The following is a 22345-nucleotide window of genomic DNA, read 5'->3' as shown; positions in this document are numbered from 1 at the left end:
TTCTGCGTGTAGATCAATACTTAAAGTAACAACCTGTACCAAACTGTAACATCACAAGGTAACCATGTTATTCTTTAGATTGTTTTTGCATACAGAAGGTTCAGTGTATAAAATTTTAAGCAGCTAATGCTGTTACACTTTTGCTGACATTTAAGTAGGCCATGACAAAAGAATGTAACATTTCTTCTCTATTTTTAGGAGTTACCTTTTCTTTCAGTGTAGCAACTTTTTCTGTGAGATCACTGATGACTGCTTTCTGCTCAGTGTTCTCCACTTCATACACACTGCATTTCTTTAAGGCTTCAGTCAGCTTAGCATCAAAAAGAAAAATTCATGCGATAGAAATAAACAGAATTTTATTAAAATTCTGATGCCACCAGTTATAATACTGAGTTTACACAACAGAGAAGTTTTTACTTTTAAGTTAATAAACCATGATAACTTATCACCCCAATAAAATGTAAATACTTTCATGCAAAGCTGTGCCTGGTCTAAGAAATCCTTACACCAAACTTAAAGCAAATATTTAAATGAACAGAACTGCAAAAACACAGCAGAACCTTCAGATTGGGAAAATAAAGTTATGGCTAAAGCTCATTAGTTCTAATAAATGAAATGCTAATAAATTTAACTTACTTTTTGCTCAGTATGTACAAACTTTTCACCAAGCTCTTTGTTGAGAAGATCCTTTTCTTGAAGCAGTTTCCTCAAAGCTTCAATTTGCTCCAGTTTTTCTGTTGTGCTCAACAGTTTTTGTTCTTTTTCTCCAAGTGAATTCTCAAGGAAACTATTTCTGTCACTTAATCTAAGAAGAAAATATTTAGGCATTTTGAAAACAAAGCTTAAGTTTTTTTAGACTTACCAGCCCCAAACTGTTTTTCTAAGAGAGTAATTATTTTTATACTTTCCATTTAAACTTTCAAGTACAAAAATATTAGGACTGAAACCAACTTGCAAGTACAAAAGTAACATCACTGCAAACAGAAACATGAATCAAGGAACTCTTTTTCAAGTGTTTTAAGAGATTATACTCCTCATTAGAAGTTTAAAAGCAAGCTAATCATACTTGGAGTTGTAAAGAACCTTCATTTTACCCTTTAAGCTGCTCATTCAAGCCAGAGATGAGAATTTGATGCTTCTCCACATCTCGCATTTGTTGGTTGCGTAACTGGGTGAGTTGAGTTTGCAAACGTTCATTTTCATTCTGCAACAAAACAATAACGAAGATTATTCATAATGAAGAGAAAATTAATATCCACACAGCTCTTCTGGCTTTTTAAACACAGTACAAATCTCCTACTCTAGTCAGATCCACTGCACCAATTCAAAAATAAAACCACAAAAAAGAAAAATAAATTAAAGGAATTGTTCAACAGCAACCAAAAAACCAAAAGCAAAACACATCCAGAACCAACAGCAAATAGGACAAACATGGCACACTTGTCACCAGTCATGAAAATAAGGCGGCATTTTGGAGGAGGCAGAACACACCTGTACAGCCCTCAATGGCTGCCCTTCTTCCTCTACACCAAACGTTACCTGTATTGAAAGGCTTGGTTACAAGATTCTCAAGTAATAATTAATATAAGCTTGTCTTTCACTTGAAAATTATATTTTTTTTATATATGTACTCATAAAGAACTATGAGTAATGCACCAAGTGGTTGAGACAGAGATCAGATGTGTCATTTAGTGAAAAAAGTTCACAAATTATCATTGTAATTTGTCAGTCAGGCAATATTAAGTCTTACTTTGAAAAGAACTTTACTCTGTGGGGTCTTCACTGAATAATTTTATAATATAAATATATGTCTAATATTGGAAATTTAGATTTTATATATATATAAATATTCAATTATTATTTTTCTATACAGTTTCTTTTCTATAAATGTCCATATATATATAAATACGGCATACACATTCACAGAAAAGAAACTTGAGGGATGTAAAGAAGAGGGAGTAACAAAATCTAATTCTGGACCTTCTGACAAAGGCCTCCACAAAGAATAATGAAAATTATGTTGTCTTTTCCTATGTTTCTACAACAAATAAAAAAGCTTAATCCTAAATATGTTTCTCCATGAGCTGAACAGAAGCAACAGGCTTCAACTTCAGAGCATAATGTAGTAAGGGGACACTCTCTTCCAACGTAATTATAAGTATAAATTAGGCTTTAGCCATTTTTGTTAGCTGCAAATTGATGTTTGTTATACTGTAGGCTATGATTGTAAGAACAAACTGAGAGTAAAATAATTCTCTTGAATCATCAGGTTTACACAACTCAAAAGCTCACCTGAAGAGCCTCCATTCTACCTTGAAGCTGAAATCTGTCTTCCAAATCCTGACAACGCTCTTCCAGAAAGAGAATTTGTTCCTGCAGTTGATTCCTTTCTAATTCCAACTCTTCCACCACACTCCGTAAACCTACTCAAGACAAAGGAGAAAAGTTATTTCAGGAGAAGTCAACTAAAATCCCTGAAGTCTAGAAATGGTTTCAGCTTTTTGTTCATGATTCTCACCAGTGCTGGGCACACTCAGACCTCACCCACTTCTCGTGGAAATGCCTGAGGCCCTGCGTTCCCAAAATTTAGATGGCAAAAGTACCCTCAACTGTTGAAAAACCAAAATAGAGTTGCAGAGCTCAAGAACTCAGAGAAGGAATATTCTTGTTATATTGAGACACAACTATTGTGGTTCAATCAATAGTGTGGCCCATGTTACTTAAACCACAAGTTGATCAGGTACTTGCAGGATCAGATCTTAAGTAATCATTAATAAACTGGTGTGTATCAAAATTTGTTAATGAACCTATTCCATCTTAACAACGAGATGTATTTGCAATCTTTACCACTGATATAAAAACATCAGCATTAAAAATCAAGAATTGTGGTTTTGGATGAAAAGCAAACAGCAATGGGATGCAATTCTAGTTTGCGACATTAACTGTGAAATAAACTGGGAACACATTCACAGGTACAAGACTCATAACTTAAAAAAACCCATGATCTTGCCACAGAGGATATTTGATGGGCACCAAGGCTCATCCAATCCCAGTGTCCAGCCAGATCCATACGCTACTACTGAAGCAGAACTAGGCAGTTCATCCAGCACGCACATGCTTTGAAATGAAATGGGAGAAAACACAAGCCAAAAAAATTCAACAAAGATTAGAATACACCACAAATGGGCTGTTAGTTGAATTTGAAAACAAAAGTGGACACAAAATACAGATGCTGTGTGCATGCTTTAATAAACTGTCTAGTTGCTGTCACACCTGCATTAGGTGAAGGGTACTCTGGCCACCAACCTCCCATGTTCTCTCCTTCAGCCGAGTCAGTGCTGTCCAAGGTGACATTCAGCTCCTGAAAGCATTGTTTGCCATCGAAGTTGTATTCCTCCTACACATAAAACATGAGAATGAAGATGAATTTAAAGGAGAAATGCAGCAAGGGTAAAACAGTTCTGTTACTAAAAGCATAGTTTCAATTAAAAGGCCTAAAACTCAGCAAGCAATTCAGGTGCCTAAATGCAAATATAGGGGATTACTGTGGACATTGGAGCTATTATTTCCAGAAAAGCCAAGTCTCCCACAGGTTTTTTAAGGTATCTGCCAGCTTTTAAAAATACCCTCAGGCATCTGAGAGAGCAATGGATAACTATGTTTGGATACCTTAATTGGTCCCCTGAGTTCTAAAGATATTATAGTTAACTAATCATAAAATTATTCTTCCAATATGTTGATGTGACAATGACATCCTAATTCTTACAAAAGTTATCATTTTTTGTGCAAGTTACCGCACCAACTGCCTAGAAATCCACCTAAATGGACAGGTACTAATCATTCAATCGAGCTCCACCAAGAGATTTGTATAGATTGTATCTAAACCAAAAAAGCCTTTGATGTTTTGAAGTCTAAAGCACCACATAAATAACATCACTCCCCATATTTTTATGAACGTACAAGTAAAAATAAACTTAATTCTTTTCACCCACCTGAAGCTTCCTGCTGGTCTGGTTGCCTTTCCTCCTGGGTTGCTGCAGCCTGCCCATTCCTTGAGCTGTGGCCAGTTCCTCCTCCAGCTCCTGCTGCCCTGAGACTATGGCTGGATTGGAGCAGCCAGGAAAGAACCAGTCATCCTCAATCAGTTTTGTGCCACAGGAAAGCATTTACATTTATATCAGACACTACTACATGAAGAGAGACCAGGGACAGGGTGAAGACCCTACAAATCACTGACAGGAACAAGATTAAAGATTAAAATCCACTGCATTCACCTCGTGATTTCCCTCCAACATTGCTGTATAGAACATAAAGTATCTCACTAAGGAGAAGCAAACTGAAGTCTAACTTCACTTCTTCACCAGCTCTAAATGAAGACTTTACACAGGAGAGTGGAGAGGGTGAGGTTATACCAATACACAAAAAAAAATTAAAATGCCAAATTCCACCTCAATTCAATTTACCAGGTTAAAATATATTTGTGTGATAAAAACCACAGTTTTTTCAGCTGGTGACTGCATAATCTGAACAATCACATTAATTTTTACAGAAATGACGTGTCCCTTCCAACTTTGATTTTAGTATGAGCTATAAAGCCAGATAATTTGAGGGAGTCACAAGCACGTGTTACACTGCGAACTGGTATCAAACCACCTAATCACAAATTAGTTACATCACTCTTTTTAAGACAAATACAGAATCACTAGTAAATAAACACACTGAATAAACTGAGAATATGAAAGCTTAGGTATGCATCCTGTTCATTGTTAGAAATGATTTGTCATTTAAAGGACATTCCCATCTGTTTTGTGACACAACAAAACATATTTGGGGGAATAGATTAGGAAATGGACATTTCATGCGAAGCAGACAAAACACAACAGCCAGGGAAAAGAAGGGAAAGTAAAGGTGGCTCCATACTTCAAGAAAAATTAATTAGATAATTACAAATTTGGCTTTGATTTTAAGCACATCAATCCACAGTTGTGCTCACAGCACGCAAAATTCATGGAACTTATGTGGATGCATCTGTGAAACTATTTGGAGATTCGTGCCTATCGGGAATACTCTTCTCTGAATTGAGTTGTCCAAGGATTACTTATCCCATGAATTTCATTACCACACAATTCTCTAACACCTGATAGATTTAAATTCTTCCTGTAATATTTCAAAACGACACACCTAATGTGTTGTCAGAAAAGATTAGTGGAAAAAAGTTAAAGACAAAAATTAATGATTCTTTTAAAGTGGGGTTGATAAACTGGATTACACTTCTGATTTCAATTACACTTTGGCTTCTTGCACTGTCAATTTATCAGCATTTGTTTTACACACCTTTGTTTATTTTTCAGATTCTACACTTTTTTTTAATCATTATACATACTTTTTCAAAGTTGTAAAAAAAATGCCAAATGTTGATCACAGGTCTTAAACCTCTGCTTACAAGAGTTCTCAGTGAAAGGGTTCAAGGAATAAACATTATTCCAGATAAGAATTTAACCCCCTTCTTTGACACGGTCATTTAGGAATCCAAAATATTTAGGTTCCTAAGTATCTGATAATGAAAAAAACAAAATTACCATTGTTACATGAAAATGAAAGGCTAGAAATTGGAGCTTTAGAATGACTTAGAGCACTCAGACAACTGTTAAAAAATTTCCAGTTAAATTGAGCATTGCTTTAGCAACAATTAGTAATTAAATATATTTTCTAATGTTTTGCAGATGCTTAGGGGGGAGCTTTTCATTTGCAATTACATTAAAAAGACTGAAAAACTTCTAGAATAACTTTTTTCAGATACACAGTGCATTTAAACTAACTAATGATGTGTTTGTATTTCCTTGTGTCACTATTCATGTTAAGCAGCACCATCTTTGGTGATCTGCAGAGGAAACAAGCCCCAGATTTATAAATGTAACTAATATTGTCATCCTTTAAGCTTTTGCAGCTCCCCACATATTCAGTCCAAAAGAGATAACTGTCATATATGGCAAATTGTCACAGACCATGATGGCATGAGTAGTGGGGTTATATATTGCTTAAATTATTGGTAACTAATATTAATGCAGCCAAGTTCTGCTATTTATGGAAGGGAATATAATTGTGTGAGGGTTTTTTTAAAATATTACTGGATTTCAAGTACTACCAAAAATATTGAAGTGATTTTCATTCTTAGTCACCACCACTCGTGACCAAGAAATACAACATGGATAATATATAAATATGGAGTCAGCTGTTCCCACAAAGAAATATAGAGATGATTTGGTTAATGCAAAAGAAGAAACAGGTATTGCAAGGCAGGAGAAACTGAAGTGAAAACCCAGCACTTGTTACAACGTGTTGCTAAGAACCACATACCATCAATGGCAAATTTTATAAGGTACTGCTGGCGATTTTCTCCCAAAAAAAAAGCCAAAAAAGAAGAAATCAGCAGCAGAACATTACAATTGCCATTGCTGCAGGAACCTGCATGCACAAAACTGATGGGAAACTGTTGTCCCTGGCTGCCCAAATCACAGCAGAGGGAGGAGTGGAGGGGGAAGGGACGCTGAGGGCTCACCAGGAACGGCAGGAAAAAAAGAAACAGAAAGGTCATGCTCATCCCAAGGGGAAAAAAAAATGCAAAATTAAACCTGGACTGAGGCAGAGGAAATTTTACAACTGTTATTAATGTTGCATGTGGCTCTGTAGGCACCACAAGTAGATTTAATGGAGGGATATTACTCTCTTTCAATCCCAAAGCATCACATGACAAAATCCCTCAAAAGAAGAGTCATGATCCTGAAAACATTTCTGTGCTTACACACTGAACTTCAGTTATTTTCCATTTCCATGATCAATTTGCAATTAAAAAGAGAAGGTTCAAATTAACTAACTGCAGTAATTACGATGGTAGGCCCTGTGTATTAAAATTTGTCATTAATCCCCATACAAGTTAACTCAGAGGACAAAAATTACAATATAGTACCCAGCTGGCATGGAAAAAACAGTAAAAACTACCTGAAATTTAACCAGACTTTCATAAGTTTTAATAGAAACTGCTTCAGTTTCTCATCACCTGATTAATTCATAATTTAACAAACTATAAAACCTGACATTACTTGAAATGTTATTTTTGTAAGTAATTTAATATTTTTAACTAGCTCCAAGCCACAGTCAGTTAACATTATTCAGATGGTCTATACAAGTGACACTTATTAACAGATTACACAATATTCTAAATGTAATTAGTAAGGAATTTCTTAAAGAGAAACTCCATATCAAGCACATTTTGCTAAAGCAACACTTTCATTCATCAAATTCGAACCAACACTACAGTCCCCCACACCTTCATCAGCTGCTCTAGGCAGGCAGCTTTAATATTTCAATGGGGAACTCTTTATTAAAGTTTTTTTTACCACTATTATTATTTTTCATATGCTGACTGTAAGCTTTTGAGGTCAGTTCAAGGAGTCTTACAGAGCTCAGATGGCAAACAGAACAAGCACAATTACTCATAAAAATTATTCAAAAAAAGACGAATGTATGAAAAACAAACTCAAAGAAACAAGAAAAAGTAGAAATTGCGAATTTAAGCAATTTCATATACAAATTATATGACTACAGAAATGAGTCATGGTGGTGTGCTATCAATTCAGCCTGAAGCTCAGCAGACACACACATACATATAGATAAAAATATGATTATTGTACTGCAAATAAAGCAATTCACCTTCTCTCTCCTCCTCAATCTGAGCCATCCTCAAGGCCATGGCAGATTTCTCTTCTCTGACTTGATCCCGGGACTCCTCTGACTCTGGGACACTTTCCTGCCATTCCAAGAGCTGACTCTGCAATTCATCCACACTACCTGATTCACTGGCCTAACGAGAGAAATCGTGCATTAGAATATATTTGCCAAACCCCACTGCAAATGTGAATAATACTTTAAGCTGATAAGCCATTATAATTCATCACTTTGCATAAAAGAAATCTATGAAAGTGATAATTGCTATCATTGATTATGTGAAAAACAAGCCCCACCACTTCATATAGTATCAAAAATATTTTGCCTACAAAAATAACAGCCACACTTTGATGACTCATGTTAAACATAACTAAATAAATAGCAAACTGCTTGGAAAAATGTAATTTAAGGTACATGGCAAAGGAGGTAGAAATTAATTTTTAAGTAATTCAAAAGCTGTCATCTTGTTATCCAACTGAAGTTACTGACACTGACAATTCCATCTATCATGAAATTAATTCTCAGCTCCAAAATCCAGCTGACACTTTTCAAAGTCCAATTAGCACCATTAATCAGTAACTCATACAAATCAATTTGCAAGTTAACCTGGGAAGCTGCTCTCTTTGTAACTTGATCGAGATCAGCCTGCAGCTTCCTTTGCTGCTCTTCATAGACCTCCAGCTTTTTCAGCAGTTCTTCTACAAAAACATAATAAATTTGGTTCATTAGGACACATAATTAAATGGAAGATGAATAAAAATTTAAAAGAAATATTCAAAATGAAAGTTCAGAGCAAATGCAATATTAATAACAGAGCTCTACTTTAAACTACCTGGGGTTTTAAGCAAAAATTCCCTCTCAAATCCTTACAAAAGGAAAGATAATTCTTAATTTACTTGCAACTCACTGCTCTCAAAAGTTTATTGTATACATGCTGATAAATATTCCAGGTTTATTTGGTCTCATTTTTCCTCCTAAGATGCCTATCCCTGAAAAGTTTACACCTATTCTGCCTAAGCCTGAATGCAACAAGAATTATGCACAGGTAGATTTAGGGAAGGCAAAGCTGAGCTGAAACTCTGACTTAAAACACGGTCTGCTATTGTTAAAAACTGCATGAAGTTACTTCAGAATCTGTTTTTGAAAAAAAAATACACTTGGAAACTAAAAATTCATTTGTCTCTTTACTTTGAATCAACTGAAAAAAAGAACAAGAAGATTTTCTTTTACCATTGTGAGTTCTGATTTCATACAACGATTGCAGTTTTGACTGCAGTTCTTTATTTTCGACTTCTAATTCTGAGACACGATTGTTTAAGGCAGATACATCACTATTCTTTGAGGAAAACTAAAAGAAAAAATAGTCACAGGTTTTCAAATGCAGCAAAAGCACAGAGAAGTCAATGCAACCTTTTTTTTATTTTTTAGGAATATTTAAAGTGCAATAAAGTAGCTCATCTCTAACAAACTTACTCTTGAATGCTGGTAATATCAGTTTGTACTATTTTTGTTTAAACTTCATCTTGTATCGACATTTTTTGTAATTCCATTTTTATACATTTATTCATATATTCTTCAAGTAAATTATTTTAATATTCTATTTATCCCATATTTTACTTTTCTTCACTCAAATCTCTAAGCACAGTAGTTTAAGACAGACATGGAGTATTAAAGAAAGTTACACATACATTTTTTAGTTCATCCTCCAGCTGTTTGATTCTTGATTTAGACCAGGCCTTCATCTTCAGAAACTTTGCTTCAGATTTGCTGGCCTCTTCTGTTTTTAATTTCACTTGTACTAAAAAACAAGAAGTAAAAATTATTTAAAATTATTTAAAACTATTTAAAACAGCAGAAAGATTAACTATGTTAATTCCTTTAGCAATTGGAAGTTATACACTTAGAGAAGAAAAAGGCATTTACAGAAAAATATAACAATTAGAAACACAGTGAGAAATTTATAGCTCATGTGATTGTCTTGGTGATCCTCTAATCCTCATTATTACAGCACTTGATCATAGATACTTTAACTGGTGTGGCAATAATATTCCACTAAATTTAATGTAGTTCTGCTTGCAACAGGTACAAAATTGGCCTAAAACACACAATAGTCTGAGGCAAAGAAACCCTTTCCATTCGACAACTGTTTAAAAAGGATACCTTCCAAATCTTCCATCTTCTCTTTGGTTATAGATTCCAGATCTTTAGCTTCTTTGGAGTTACTCTGTCCACTCCCACTCAATTCTGCCACTTGTTTCTGAAGCTGAAACAGGGCCCGATCCTTCTCTTGCAGCTCAGTTTCATGTTTCTCTTGAATTTCATGCAGTTCAGCATTATATTTCTCCTTAACTTTTGTCATTTCAAGCTCATGTTTCTCCATCATGTCTTTTAATTGGGCTCTCATTACATGTTTCTCAGCATCCAGTTTAGACTGGAGGTTTTCTTTTTCAGACAGGAGACGTTTCAGGTTTTCATTAATCTCCTGTTAAAAAATAAACACAACACACAAAAACATTTATATTTAAATGCAAAGTATTTTTGCTACCACTGTCAAATATTATACTGGTATTCCTACATACATTACAATCAAAAACTAGGGCTACTGTTGGTAACTTGGCTCTACTACAAAAGCTTCTCAGCTCTAACTTTCAAAAAACTTCATCTAAATGGCATCACTATTTAAGTGCACCACATGCAACCTCTCCCATAGGTGAAAATGAAATAAAAAAGAATGTTTGGTTCTATGAAATACTGAAGAAAAAGGAAAAAGGCTGAAATGCTGGACCTGGCACTCCAGACAGGCCATAATGTGCCTGTTTTAGCTGAGAGACCACAACATCCTCTTTCTACACTGCTGAACTGAAGCAGCATCACTCAGAGGTTAACACGAGAGATCATGGCAGGTGCTTAAACACAAAGAACCTTGATTAGGTATTGCTTTTGCAACACAGCAAAAGGAAAGGCACAAAACTAGCAAAACACCCTCTTTGGCAGGAACAAAAAGCCTCAGTTTTGGGGCTCACTGCAGCCGCTAACTAGAGAAACTGAAAACTTTTGACAGCAAAGTCTTCCCTACGTGGCAGGTTCCCAAAATTATCAAGACAAAGTAAGAGTGAGAGCTGACAGTCTTATACTTTATGGACTTTAACTCTCCTTTAAGGTAATTTCCCAACTGGAATTAATATTTGTCTCAATAACTACAGTTGCATTACTAGCAAATAGTCAAAGCCTCCCAGAGAACTGCCTAAACTAATCTTCATGTAAAACCAGACAGCTTTTTGAGGTTGTAAATGACCTGATGAATTTAGTTGTGCATTTATGCCATTTCTTACTTTCAATTGCTGGTCTTTGTCATCCAGTTCCTTTTGCAAGACATCTATCACCTGTGTCCTTCCAAGCATGACCTCCTCCTTTTCATGGAGCTTCTGTTTCAAGGCCTTTAGGAGCTAGGAAAAAAAATTAAATTAAATAATCAAGTAATCTATAAAGCAGTTAAAACTTTCAGAAGAGAATGAATAAGACTGATTTTTATTTTCCCAGCCAGACATCTGAACTGTGTCACAGTTCAGTAATTCCATGATTCCAAATTCAAGCTACTGAGTTTCCAAAGCAACAAACCTGTTCTAGGTCAGCACTTGCATCAGATTTAGCAGCTAATCTAAAGAGCTCCTGCTCATGCTTTTCTCTTTGTGCTTCCAACTCCTTTTGTTTCTCCTGGATGATTTTTTGAAGCACACGTACCTAAAACCACAAAGAAAGTAAATATGAAACCAGACCACAAAGGTGTAAGCAAACTTTTAAAAGTAAATGTTTATAAGTCCTTTTTGTAAGTAAAAGTACACTGCATTGTCTAACTGAAGGCACTGCAAGATAATGGATTCCATTTAAGCCTAAATATTACTTCCAGTTAACAGTAAATACGCTAAATAGTCAAATATCACCTTCATTTCTAGCAACTTCCTATCAGTTAAGCCCAAATGGCAACTTTGAAACTCAGCCGTGTGCTGCTCAAAAATCTGTTTTCTACTTCCAAGGTGTTTTTCAGTCCTCTTATCATTTTTATAAGAACTGGATCTAACTTTTGGCATCTTGCTAATGACATTTTGAATAAATTCACCCATGTCCTACCCAAATTTGTATCTGAGTGACATCTGCTCCCCAAAATGGCTTTTACAGCCTCAGCTGTCTGTCTTCTCCTCTCTCTCCTGGATCCAAACTAATTCCCTGCCTGCTGCTGAACAGGTGTGGTCTGCTCAGGATCAAAGGTAACATTTTTGTTACAGATAAAATAAACTCAGACATCCAGTAATGTGGGAAACTCTGAGATGAGTAATTTCATATGTGGTAGAACTCAAATGCTGAGAAAACACACACATCACATTAAAATCTGAGTTTTAACTTCCAAAGGAGGTAAAAGAGCCTGGTAACATCAAGGAGTGGGTAACATGCTCCCTAGCTCCACTTTTCTTTTTTTTTAATTTTAAGTATTATTTAACAATTTCATCTGAACACTATATAGATCATTAATCAAAAATTATCTAGAATGAAAAATATCATTTCCTAAACACTACAGCCAAGACACAACTTCTCTCACAAAAAATGATCAATATTTTTACAATATGTTTACTTACATTTTTCATATGTGAGGCTTCTTTTCCTTGGAAAAACTCTCTCTCTGTGCTTTGAATATTTTTAAGGCTCTCAATCTGTTCCTGGAACAAGCTACATTTTTCTTCACTGTCTACAACCTTCTTGGTAAGGTTCTGAACTAGAATCTCCATGCTTTGCAGTGATGACTCTTTAGCTGCTAGCTGATTCTTTAAATTGCAAACCAGAAGACAATTAGCAGAATAGACACCAAAAAAAAAAAAAAAAGATACAGCACTCATGAAGCCCTTCTCTCAGTTAGAGCAACATTAAACTCAACACTGAGGTTGGGTTTTAATTGGAATTAAATTTCTCAGCATATTCTGAAGTTGCTACTAATTGGTGTAGGCGGTAATGACAACAGAATAAAGATAAATGAAACTATAAGTAAATAGAAATGAAAATAATCAGTGAAGAATTTTTATTCTCACAAATTAATTGCAGAGGATTTGTGCTTCAGAGAGGCATCAGAATTCACTGATTCCTTGAAACCTCTACGGAGAGTTTATATCTGAGGTGCTGATATACCTTCAATTCTTCACTGGGCAGGTGTATTTCATTGGCAGCCCCACTGGAGCCACAGGCCATCTGTAAATCCATGATATAAGCATCCCTTTCAGCCAATCTCTTCTCCTTCTCTGCCAGCATGGAATCCATCTCAGCCCCACGGCAGCGCTGGGCCTCCAGCTCAACACTCTGCCAGTGAAAACACAGCACTGCTTGAGATCTCTGCCTCCATCCACAGCACAGGTGATTGATTTGCATTTATTTCCTTACTGCCTCTATTAGGGTACTCAAAAAAATTACAGTCAGATGTATAACTGGTTCAATTTTAAGTATAATCTTTACTTACTGAACCTTTTTCTCTGTGACGCTCACATTCCTGCCACCTTCCCGAGAGAACAGTCATGTCCACAGAACACATGCAATCAGCCCTTGCCTACATTTCTTTCTGCTGTGACTCAAGAAAAACTGAAGCAAGCCAGCATTTTTGTTCAAAATACATGATTTAAATACCCACAAAGTTCATCTTTCTGTATCCTATTCCATTCATTCAGGATTCACTGCTCACTGAAGGCAAAATGACAGAATTCCACTGCATTTGTTCAGGGAAGTTGTAGCATATAAACTCCTCTACTCAACAGAAAACTCTCAGAATATGTGTTTAGCAGCATAGAATTAACTACATATTTAAATAAATATATTTAAACATAATCCTATACACAAATGTGGAAAGCCACACCCTTGGGATCATGCAAAATGCTACCTTTTTTTGTAACTCCTCATTTTTCTGGGTGATCTGGGATTCCAGTTCTTCAATTCTCCTTCTCAGCACTAATATTTTCCCACGATTTGCTGCAGCATTTTCCTGGTCACCATCTTTTGATGCCTGAAAAAAAACCAGGGAGGTTTGCATTCCATTAACAGGGAAAACATGGCTGCTTTCCATTAACAGGTAACACCTGGCTTCTTTACCTCTATCTACTCAAATAATATTAGTGAGAAAAAGTGGGCTTTACTCATGGTTTGTGTTTCAGTTCTCTTATATATTCCATGTAGAAGCTGGACAAACCAGGCATAGAATTTGTATTAAGCTCATAAAAGTCTCTGTATTTAAATTATTAATGATAATTATTGATAAGTAATTTCCATAGGTGTAACTGCTGGGTTATAAACACTATTATTATGCTATCGAGAGCAATTGCTAAGCATGTTTTATTAGCAAAATAGATCAGAATCATAAATAATGGCACTGCACATTTCTGAGGACAATTAGGGACTGCTACAAGCTGTTGTTGTTCCCTTTCAGCACTGCTTTAAAAAACAAATGCCCTAAAAATACCAAAGCCTCACTAAAGTTATTTTAGAAGCTGTATGAAGTCCAAATATGCTATTTTGAAGAAGTAAAAGCCTACTTGCACAACTGTGTTACTACAAACAGATCTCTGTTAACAGTAAAACACCTGTCACTGAAATGAAACATTCCAACACTTAATTTAAATTTTGCTACCAAGGACAGTTTTCCATTTCCTAAGGAATAAGTTAGGTTTTCATTTCTTCTCAAAATGTTTCCTTCCTGATTCACATGTGTTAAAACTTTGAGCTGATAATAAGATGAAGATCAGTAAGAATTTTTTTTTTACTAAAACAATTTGAAAGGAATGTACCATTTTCTAAATGTCTGTAGAAAAATAAAACTATTAAATAGCAACATAGATGAATTGACAGCACCCTGATCCTAATGTGAACTTTGGCTCCACATGGAGTCCAGCATGGCAAACTGCCCACAGGAATTATACATGGTTTAAAATGTGAGGACACTCACCTTTTTTGGTTCTGCTTTTGCCTCTAAGCCTCCTGCTCCTGGTAACTGCTTCTTAAGCTCTTCCAACTGGGAGGTTAATGATGCAACCTTGGCTTTGTTCTGCAGCTTCAGCTTGGAAAGTTTGGCATCAGCAGATTCCTTCTCCTCCTACAAACATCAAAGTCATGAAGGACTAAATTAGCTCCATGGACAACTGCTTCCTTCAGTGCTTCCATTAAAAAAAAAAAAAAAAAAAGAGAGGGAGAAATCTGAAGTGATAAAGAAAAAAAAAATCTCTCCCCTGATGAGACATTGCAATGTCTCATTTTCATTATTTAAGTTTTCTTTCTATTATTTAAACTTTCAGCACATGGTTTATTATTAGTGTACAGAATCCAGAGCATTATGATACAAATTTTCATGTTTTTTTCATCGCTGTACAGGTTCTGGACTTGATTTTTTAAAAAGAAGAATTATTTTTTTATGCAAAAAGGAAGACAAAATACTATACTTTCTATAATAATATTGATTAATAATATTTTATAATACTATACAAGTTCATTTTGTTTTGTTTAAAGAGATTACTTAATTCACAGTGGAATTTTAAAAAATTCAATATTTTAACACTTGGCTGTTCACAACCACAGAAGGTATTTTATAAAAAGTGGAAAAATAAGTCTTGCAGGAACAGTCCAACCTTACGAGCGTTTAAAAAAACAGAGAAAAGAATAACAACCCCCCAAAAAATCTTTAGGATATTAGATATAAATTCTTCCTAGTTACACATGCTGGGAAAAAGCAGCAATGTCCAGAAACCATAACAGCTCCGTGTGACCATGTTCCTTGAGCTACTGTAACAGATTTGTATCTATAAAAACATTATAAACAGGACTGAAGGGGTCTTTTAAATATTCTTTTTGACAGAACACACACTCAGTACCTTTAACTGAAGGTCTTTATTCTGCAGCTCAGCATCCTTCTCCCTGACAAGCTCCTTTAGCTGTGCCACCAGCTGCTCAGTGCTTGTCAGCTGTTCAGTCAAATCCATCACAGACATGTTTCCTGCATCCTGGGAGCCTGCAGCCTGCAGGGATTAATTGTGCTTGGATCAAACAAAATTCTGCAGACAACCTCAAAAAGCCTGCAGCTGGTGTGTTGAGTTTTGGGGTTTTTTTAAATTCAGCAAATCTTATTAAATTAAATATTAAAACTTACATTTACTATACATCCCTACAACAGGCCATTTTTAGCAAGTTTGATCCTCACATAGAACTGTAAATCTTGAAAACTGCTTTAAGAATATTACTTTGAATTACAGCAAAACCATCAAAGCATTCCAGGTATCTAAAACTGAATTTCCTCATTCATTGTATTTGTGTTGTGACAACCAACAGTGTTGGGAGATAAAATAAATATCAATAAAATACTGATACTGAACATACTCTACACAGAAATACACTTGGGCTAAAGCTTATATAATTCCTACAGATGTTTCCTCAAGGCAAGATAAGCAGAGGGAAGAGGAATACAGCAGCTGGGTTATGCATGAGAGATTAAACACCAAGTAGATAAGAAACAAGAACACAACCTGACTTTTAGAGTCCTAGAACTGTCATGGCAAAGCTAGTCAAACAACTCTTTTATAACAGAGCAAATACATATGATTAGTATAAGAAAAGTTAAATTAAATTCTTAAGATATTAACAGTAATTCAGCACTTACTACTGTTTTGGATGGAGAATCATCTCCACTACCCCATTTCCACATAGCTCCACGATGGCTTTGAAAACAGAAATTAAATAAGAACACAGTAAGTAACAGAGACTCTCAGAGAGCTGTAATTAATTCAGACTTCTCCCTATGTACTTCATTGTGAAATGCTTGAAACTCATTGGTTCACTCTGACAGCACCTCTGATCTCCACCATATTACCAGTTGTTGAGAAATAATGACATCATGTATGAAATATGTGTAATATGCCTTTTCTAAAAACTGCTGGGCAGTAGAACGTCACTACTACCAAAAATAATCCATAAAAAGTCTTTATCATTCAGCACAGCTGCTTCTCCAACACATAAATAGAAGATACAAACCACATATAGTCTGCTAATATTTAACCTGACCTTAAACACTGCCTGTCACTGCAGGAAAACAGTGTGGATTTCTAACAAATCATACAGAAAGTTACAAACCACTAAAGAACCAACTGCTTTAATTGTTGTGACTGCTGCACATCTGAAAAACACAACTAGCACCGCACCTGCTCAGTAATTCTCCCTCTCACATAGTAACACCCAGAGGAAAATCATGTGTCCTTTGTAATCTGTACTGGAGACTTTTGAAATAGGCATTCCCAGGCCAACCCTGAATTTGGAAAGCAATTTATAATCAACATTAGCACATGTCTTATCTTTAAAAGAATGCAGACTGATAGCAGAGGCTGCTTTTAAAGCTGTTTAGCACTTCCAAGCTAAACTCAGGAATCACAGGTTGCAATCTATGGCCCACATCACCTCCAAGGCCAAACTGGATTCTCCAGGGATCTTTCCTAACATTAAAACCATGGGCTTGGGGATGGGAATTACAGAACCTGTAAGTAAAAAACTCCTCTCACAACTACTCCAGAGCTGTAACATCAAACCTGTTCTCAGTGAAAAGCTCATTTCCACACACATAAAAGGGTTACAAAGAGGACACAATGACTCACTAGATGTAACATGGTGGTGCATTTGTATTTCATTTATGAATTTTTTAGCTCATTTCCAGCCCTGACTGATGCAATCATTTTGTTTGCTTCACCTGCCAGCATTCCTACCCGAACACCTTAAAAACGCAGCAGAAAGGAGCAGTTATTTACACCAATGACACTGAATATTGACAAGTTTTCCAGATCATGCTGGGAAATAAAATCGACCAAGCTTTCCTTACCCAACAACAATGTATTTTTCCTATTTTTCTGGGGTACACGCAAGAAGTTAAAGCTTCTGGACCACTCAACTTGATCCCTTCTCCTTGAAGGACATCTAAACTCAATTCAGGTAAATTTTTGATCCCCATTTCCCTTCCTCTGGTAGACTGTGCCTAGGACACTCTCAGGCACCAGGCATAAGAGAAACAGGGAGTCCAAATTTTCTGTGGCTCTCCTCTCTGAAGGTTTCAATGACAGATATTTGCTTTTCTTCAAGTTCAAGCTGCTCACTCTCACTGTCAAGGTTTCATATTACTGCCAGCCCTTCATCCTGCTCATCTTACATGCCCTGCTGCATTGAGAACCATTCCCTGCATCCACCACACACTCCAGGCCATTGATCTCCTCACTGAAGAACAGCAGGATAGTCTTATCTTCCACAAATTCCATGAGATACAACAGATGCCACTTAATTTTACGAAACAAGTTTCTCCTGATGCTGAAAGTACAAGTGAGTTTTCAGCTCTTATCACAACGGGACGTTAGCAAAAAAGAAAAGTCCCAGTGGCAGCTTTGCCTTCATATTCATTCATTACCAGCTGCAGCCAAATCCGACTAAAGAAAACCTAACAAGGTATTATGCACCTGGGCACTTTCCAGCCACCTTCCTCCCCTCAGTCAGATACCCCAGGGCCCAGTACAAGGGGTACATACAGATTTTGGCAGCAGCTCATTGTGCAGCACTCACACAAGTCCCACAGCTCAGGGTGACCAACTACATGGCAAAACACTGAACTATAATCTTACAAATCCCTCTCCAGGTGACTACCCGGGCAGAGGAACAGTCTTCTGACTCTCACAGAACTCCTGGTGTTTGTCTAGCTTTTCACACATCTATTCCAAAATCATATTGATAAAAAAATGCCTTCGAAGAGCACTTATTTGAGTTCTCACCATCAAGCTGTTAAGGAAGGACCTTTCCCCCTTCTCTTGCAGAAATAGACTGTGGAAGAAAATACTGAGGGAGAGCTCTGCCCCTCTCAGTACAAAGGAATATAAGGGCAGTTCCCTTCCTCCTTCTCTTCTACAAGCAGAAAAACAGAGAGTGTAAAATCCCAGCTAAGTCTTTTATTATTTTAAATCCATTTCCTGGAAAAACTCTCTGCTGTGAACACGCCCACTGAAAGCAAACCATTTTAATAGAATTATTTTCTCCTCATATCTGCACACTTTTGGTTTAACCCTTGTCTGGATGTTGGTTCTTCTGCTGAACAAGACAAATTTGTTTTCAAAAGATCTGTGTCATGTATGAACTAAGAGCTCCTGGCCAAAACCCGGGCAAAATCTTGAGCAAAATCTACATGAACATATGACATATAGGCAAGAAGTACAAACTGGAGCTGTGTTAACCAAAGCACACACACTCTGTAAAAATATACTAATATATTTATGTAGCTGTTACAAGCACTATATCCTGATCACACTGACCACATTTAAAGAATAATAGTATATAACAGTATAAATATATATATAAAATATATACTATTTAGCATATATAATATATACTATATAGTATATATAAAATATATACTATTTTATAATAGTATAAATTATTATTCATAATAATTTAATAATAATATGCATTAGTATTTATATTAATTCAATAATATATACATTTCTATTTATAGATTAAATATTTTATATAGATAAAATTAAATAAAAATAAATAATAAAACGATAAATAAAAAAAAACAATTTTAAAGAGTAGTTTGGTGATACGTTTTATTTATATTAATTTCTATAATAAATACGTGTTATTTCATATAGACATATAATAAAAGTAACATACAATCGAAGCACTATTTTCTAAGGGCAGACCACAGCAGCGCAGGTGCATGGGAGGCAGACAGAAACAGAACGAGCTATTTCCATCACTCCCATCATTCCCATCCCGGCTCCAGCAGCACATGGGATTGGGGGTCCATGACCCCGAGCACTTCACCCCCCCCGCGCCTCCCGAGGGATTCCACCCGCACGGCCGAGGCTCAGCCGGGCAGGGTTTATCCCACCCCCGGACTCACCTGCGGGGCGGCGGAGGGGCGGCCGAGCCCCCCGAGCCCCGAGCCCAGCCCCCGTGCGGCCGCCGCCGCCTCTGCGGCCCGCAGCCTCCGCCGCGCCCCGCCGGAGCGGCACCGCCACCGGCCGCCGCGCCCCCTGGCGGCCCGGAGGACTGCCCGCCTTCCACACGGCTTTGGGGGATTTTTACCCTATTTATGTCGCGTTAGTCCTAAACTTCCTTCTCGTGAAAAAAACAGGGACCCTCCGTACGAGTTACACACGTCTCCTACACCTTGCTGTGCATTAGATGTTGTGTCGCACCTCCACCCACCGGGCCTGTGCTGCCCTCAGGTGGTCACGCGTCGCTTTGTGAAAAACGCGATGAGATTTAACAGCTGTCACCGAACAAATTGTATCCCTTTAAAAAGGAGCCTGTGCAGCAGCAGGGGGATATTCTTGTTTTAATGCAAGATGACGAGATCTGGGGGGCGTCCGTGTGTTAGAAAAACAAATTTAAAGTTTAAGGCCTGATGTGCTTCATTTCTTTTAGACCTGGGAGAGGAATTTATTTATTTATTGTTGAGACCTGGACACCAAGAATGCAGTTACCACGAAGACACACGTTACGTGAACCAGAGATGCCCTATCCGGGAAAAAGATAATAAAAAGATAACAGGAAGACTTGTAATAAAAAGACTGAAAATGTGGACTAATTAGCATGAGAAGCGAGAAACCGATAACTGATAGAAGATAGAATACTAATTAACAAAGAGAACTATGTGACTTGTAAGCCATTGAACTAATTCCTGTGTTTGCTGAAATGTGTAAATAATTAAAAGGCTTGATAAGTGATGTACATGTTTTGTGGAGTGATCCCCGTGTACCTCAACGCTGAATAAAGTAATGTCAACTTTCTATATTCCATCTAAATGTGTCTTTTATACCAAGCAGTAAGTATTCCTTTGTGAAGTGAGCTAACACTGCATGATTTGTAACAGAGAAGTTAATTGGAATCTGACTGTAATAAGGGTTAGGAACCTGAAACTTCCCCATTTTCTAAGTGCCTCTGTCTCAAGCAGGTTCAGCTGTAATTATTTTAGCAAGGTAGAGAAATCAGCTCCATCAGAAGCAAAACATTACAAGTTACGAAGAACAAAAATGTAACCCAAGGAAAAATAAAAAATGACCCTCCAAGACAATTAAAAAATGAGATCAAGGTAATTCAGGGCAACAACATTGATTAAGGGACTGAAGCATCTCTTATGAGGAAAGGCTGAGAGAGTTGGGGCTGTCCAGCTTCAAGAGATGACTGAGAGGGGACCTCATCAATGTGTATAAACATCATTAGGGAAAAGTGAATGACTCTGAAAAAATTCCTGAAGAGAGACCCAGTTTCATTCAGTTGTGGTCTCAAAGTACCTCTTAGTAAAGGTATAGGTGCACAGCATCCCAAAAATTCACAACTGACCTGTGCTGAACAATGCCAAAGTCTCCAGTAAAATTCCACCACCTCATTACATTGCAGTGTATAATGTGAATTTTACATATATATACACATATATATAAAAAAATAAAGTTAAAACACTTTCATACTAGAAAAACTGGTTGCTATATAGTTAGGAGAGCAATTTTCATAACAATAGTTTTATTGATCTAGCTTTCAGGGAGAGGAATGGATTGAAAATCCTTTTTCTAAGCAGAAAAAAAGAAAATCACCTCCATCTTTCTACGGTGTAGAACATACAAGTACAAAAGCTGTACATCATATCTGACAGCAGCAGCTTTTGTATTTTGTCTTCTGTAATCTTTTAGATAGTCATTTTAGCTGTGTGCAAACTGCAGCTTTCCAGCAGTATCTGGCACTGGATTATGGGCTACAGCCCTAGCATTTCCCAGACAAGCATCACTTCATCCTATAGACCACAGACAGAGAATAAACCTTAATTTACAGGAGCCTACAACATTAACATGACTGGGAGCAGGAAGGAAGAAACTCAACAGACTTGACAAGAAATTAGATTTCAAGATGTGTTTGTCATTTTAATAATTTTAATCTTTCCTAGTGCAACGCTGCAGACTCTTATCTTCATTTTTTTGGGATGCAACCTAAATGATTATACTGAGCTGTGCATGTTCTCACCAAGCCTGGACCACTTAGTGACATGTCAACTGATGATGGATGTGTGAAATTCTCTGGAAGACATTAGCATCTCTGGAAATAGGAGTCTGAGCATGGAATGAACTCCAGCACTGCAGGCTTGGACACAGAGCCCTTCTTGGAGAATCACCTGGAGAATAAGGATTGTGTGGGATATAAATGGGGGAATAAACACCTTGTTGCACTGCTGGGCTAGTGAGTGATTCAAAAATATTGTGCATTTTAATGAAACCCAGAGGAAACTTGGATCCTTAAAACAATGGAAAGTTTTAAGCCAATGTTCTCATTATTGCACTGTGCTCCTCACGCGCCTAGCAGAGCACAAGGCAGAGAGTCATGTTTGCACTATTTCCTGCCCCAATTAATTTCATTCACAGTAGCCTCCCAGACAAATTCCAAAGTGAATCTGACCACAACATCCATCTATTCAACCTGTAACCTTTGTAATTTTATCCCCATCCTGCAGTACCTCCATAGCACCATCTTTTTCCAAAGTTGCCCCAAAGCAGCATCTCCGAATAGCTGAAACAGGAGAAAATGGGAG

General features: G+C 36.8%; 1 protein-coding gene across 6 annotated transcripts in view; it reads right to left on the bottom strand.

Moving 5' to 3' along the window:
• Window positions 1–19708, bottom strand: part of LOC103757914 (golgin subfamily B member 1-like) — a 37507-nt gene extending 17799 nt beyond the window's left edge. For 2 of the 6 annotated variants that reach the window (XM_018081799.2, XM_018081805.2), the window contains exons 1-20: window positions 19667–19708; window positions 16400–16457; window positions 15618–15761; window positions 14699–14845; window positions 13640–13762; window positions 12901–13068; window positions 12357–12542; window positions 11344–11466; window positions 11058–11171; window positions 9886–10207; window positions 9414–9523; window positions 8956–9073; window positions 8332–8423; window positions 7710–7861; window positions 3993–4146; window positions 3274–3397; window positions 2293–2423; window positions 1095–1204; window positions 637–805; window positions 206–310 (exon numbers count right to left, since the gene is read on the bottom strand). In XM_018081799.2, the coding sequence (XP_017937288.2) occupies window positions 206–310; window positions 637–805; window positions 1095–1204; window positions 2293–2423; window positions 3274–3397; window positions 3993–4146; window positions 7710–7861; window positions 8332–8423; window positions 8956–9073; window positions 9414–9523; window positions 9886–10207; window positions 11058–11171; window positions 11344–11466; window positions 12357–12542; window positions 12901–13068; window positions 13640–13762; window positions 14699–14845; window positions 15618–15761; window positions 16400–16444 (2637 nt within the window). In that variant the 5' untranslated portion in view covers window positions 16445–16457; window positions 19667–19708. The remainder of the gene's footprint in view (window positions 1–205; window positions 311–636; window positions 806–1094; window positions 1205–2292; window positions 2424–3273; window positions 3398–3992; window positions 4147–7709; window positions 7862–8331; window positions 8424–8955; window positions 9074–9413; window positions 9524–9885; window positions 10208–11057; window positions 11172–11343; window positions 11467–12356; window positions 12543–12900; window positions 13069–13639; window positions 13763–14698; window positions 14846–15617; window positions 15762–16399; window positions 16458–19666) is intronic. The other 4 variants (XM_018081800.2, XM_018081801.2, XM_018081803.2 and 1 more) reach the window with 4 other exon arrangements.
• Window positions 19709–22345: the final 2637 nt, after the last annotated feature.

This window comes from Manacus vitellinus, unplaced genomic scaffold (assembly GCF_001715985.3).
Source record: "Manacus vitellinus isolate BGI_N305 unplaced genomic scaffold, ASM171598v3 scaffold_57_pilon, whole genome shotgun sequence".
Classification (NCBI taxonomy): domain Eukaryota; kingdom Metazoa; phylum Chordata; class Aves; order Passeriformes; family Pipridae; genus Manacus; species Manacus vitellinus.
This window is presented reverse-complemented; position numbering and strand designations above follow the sequence as displayed.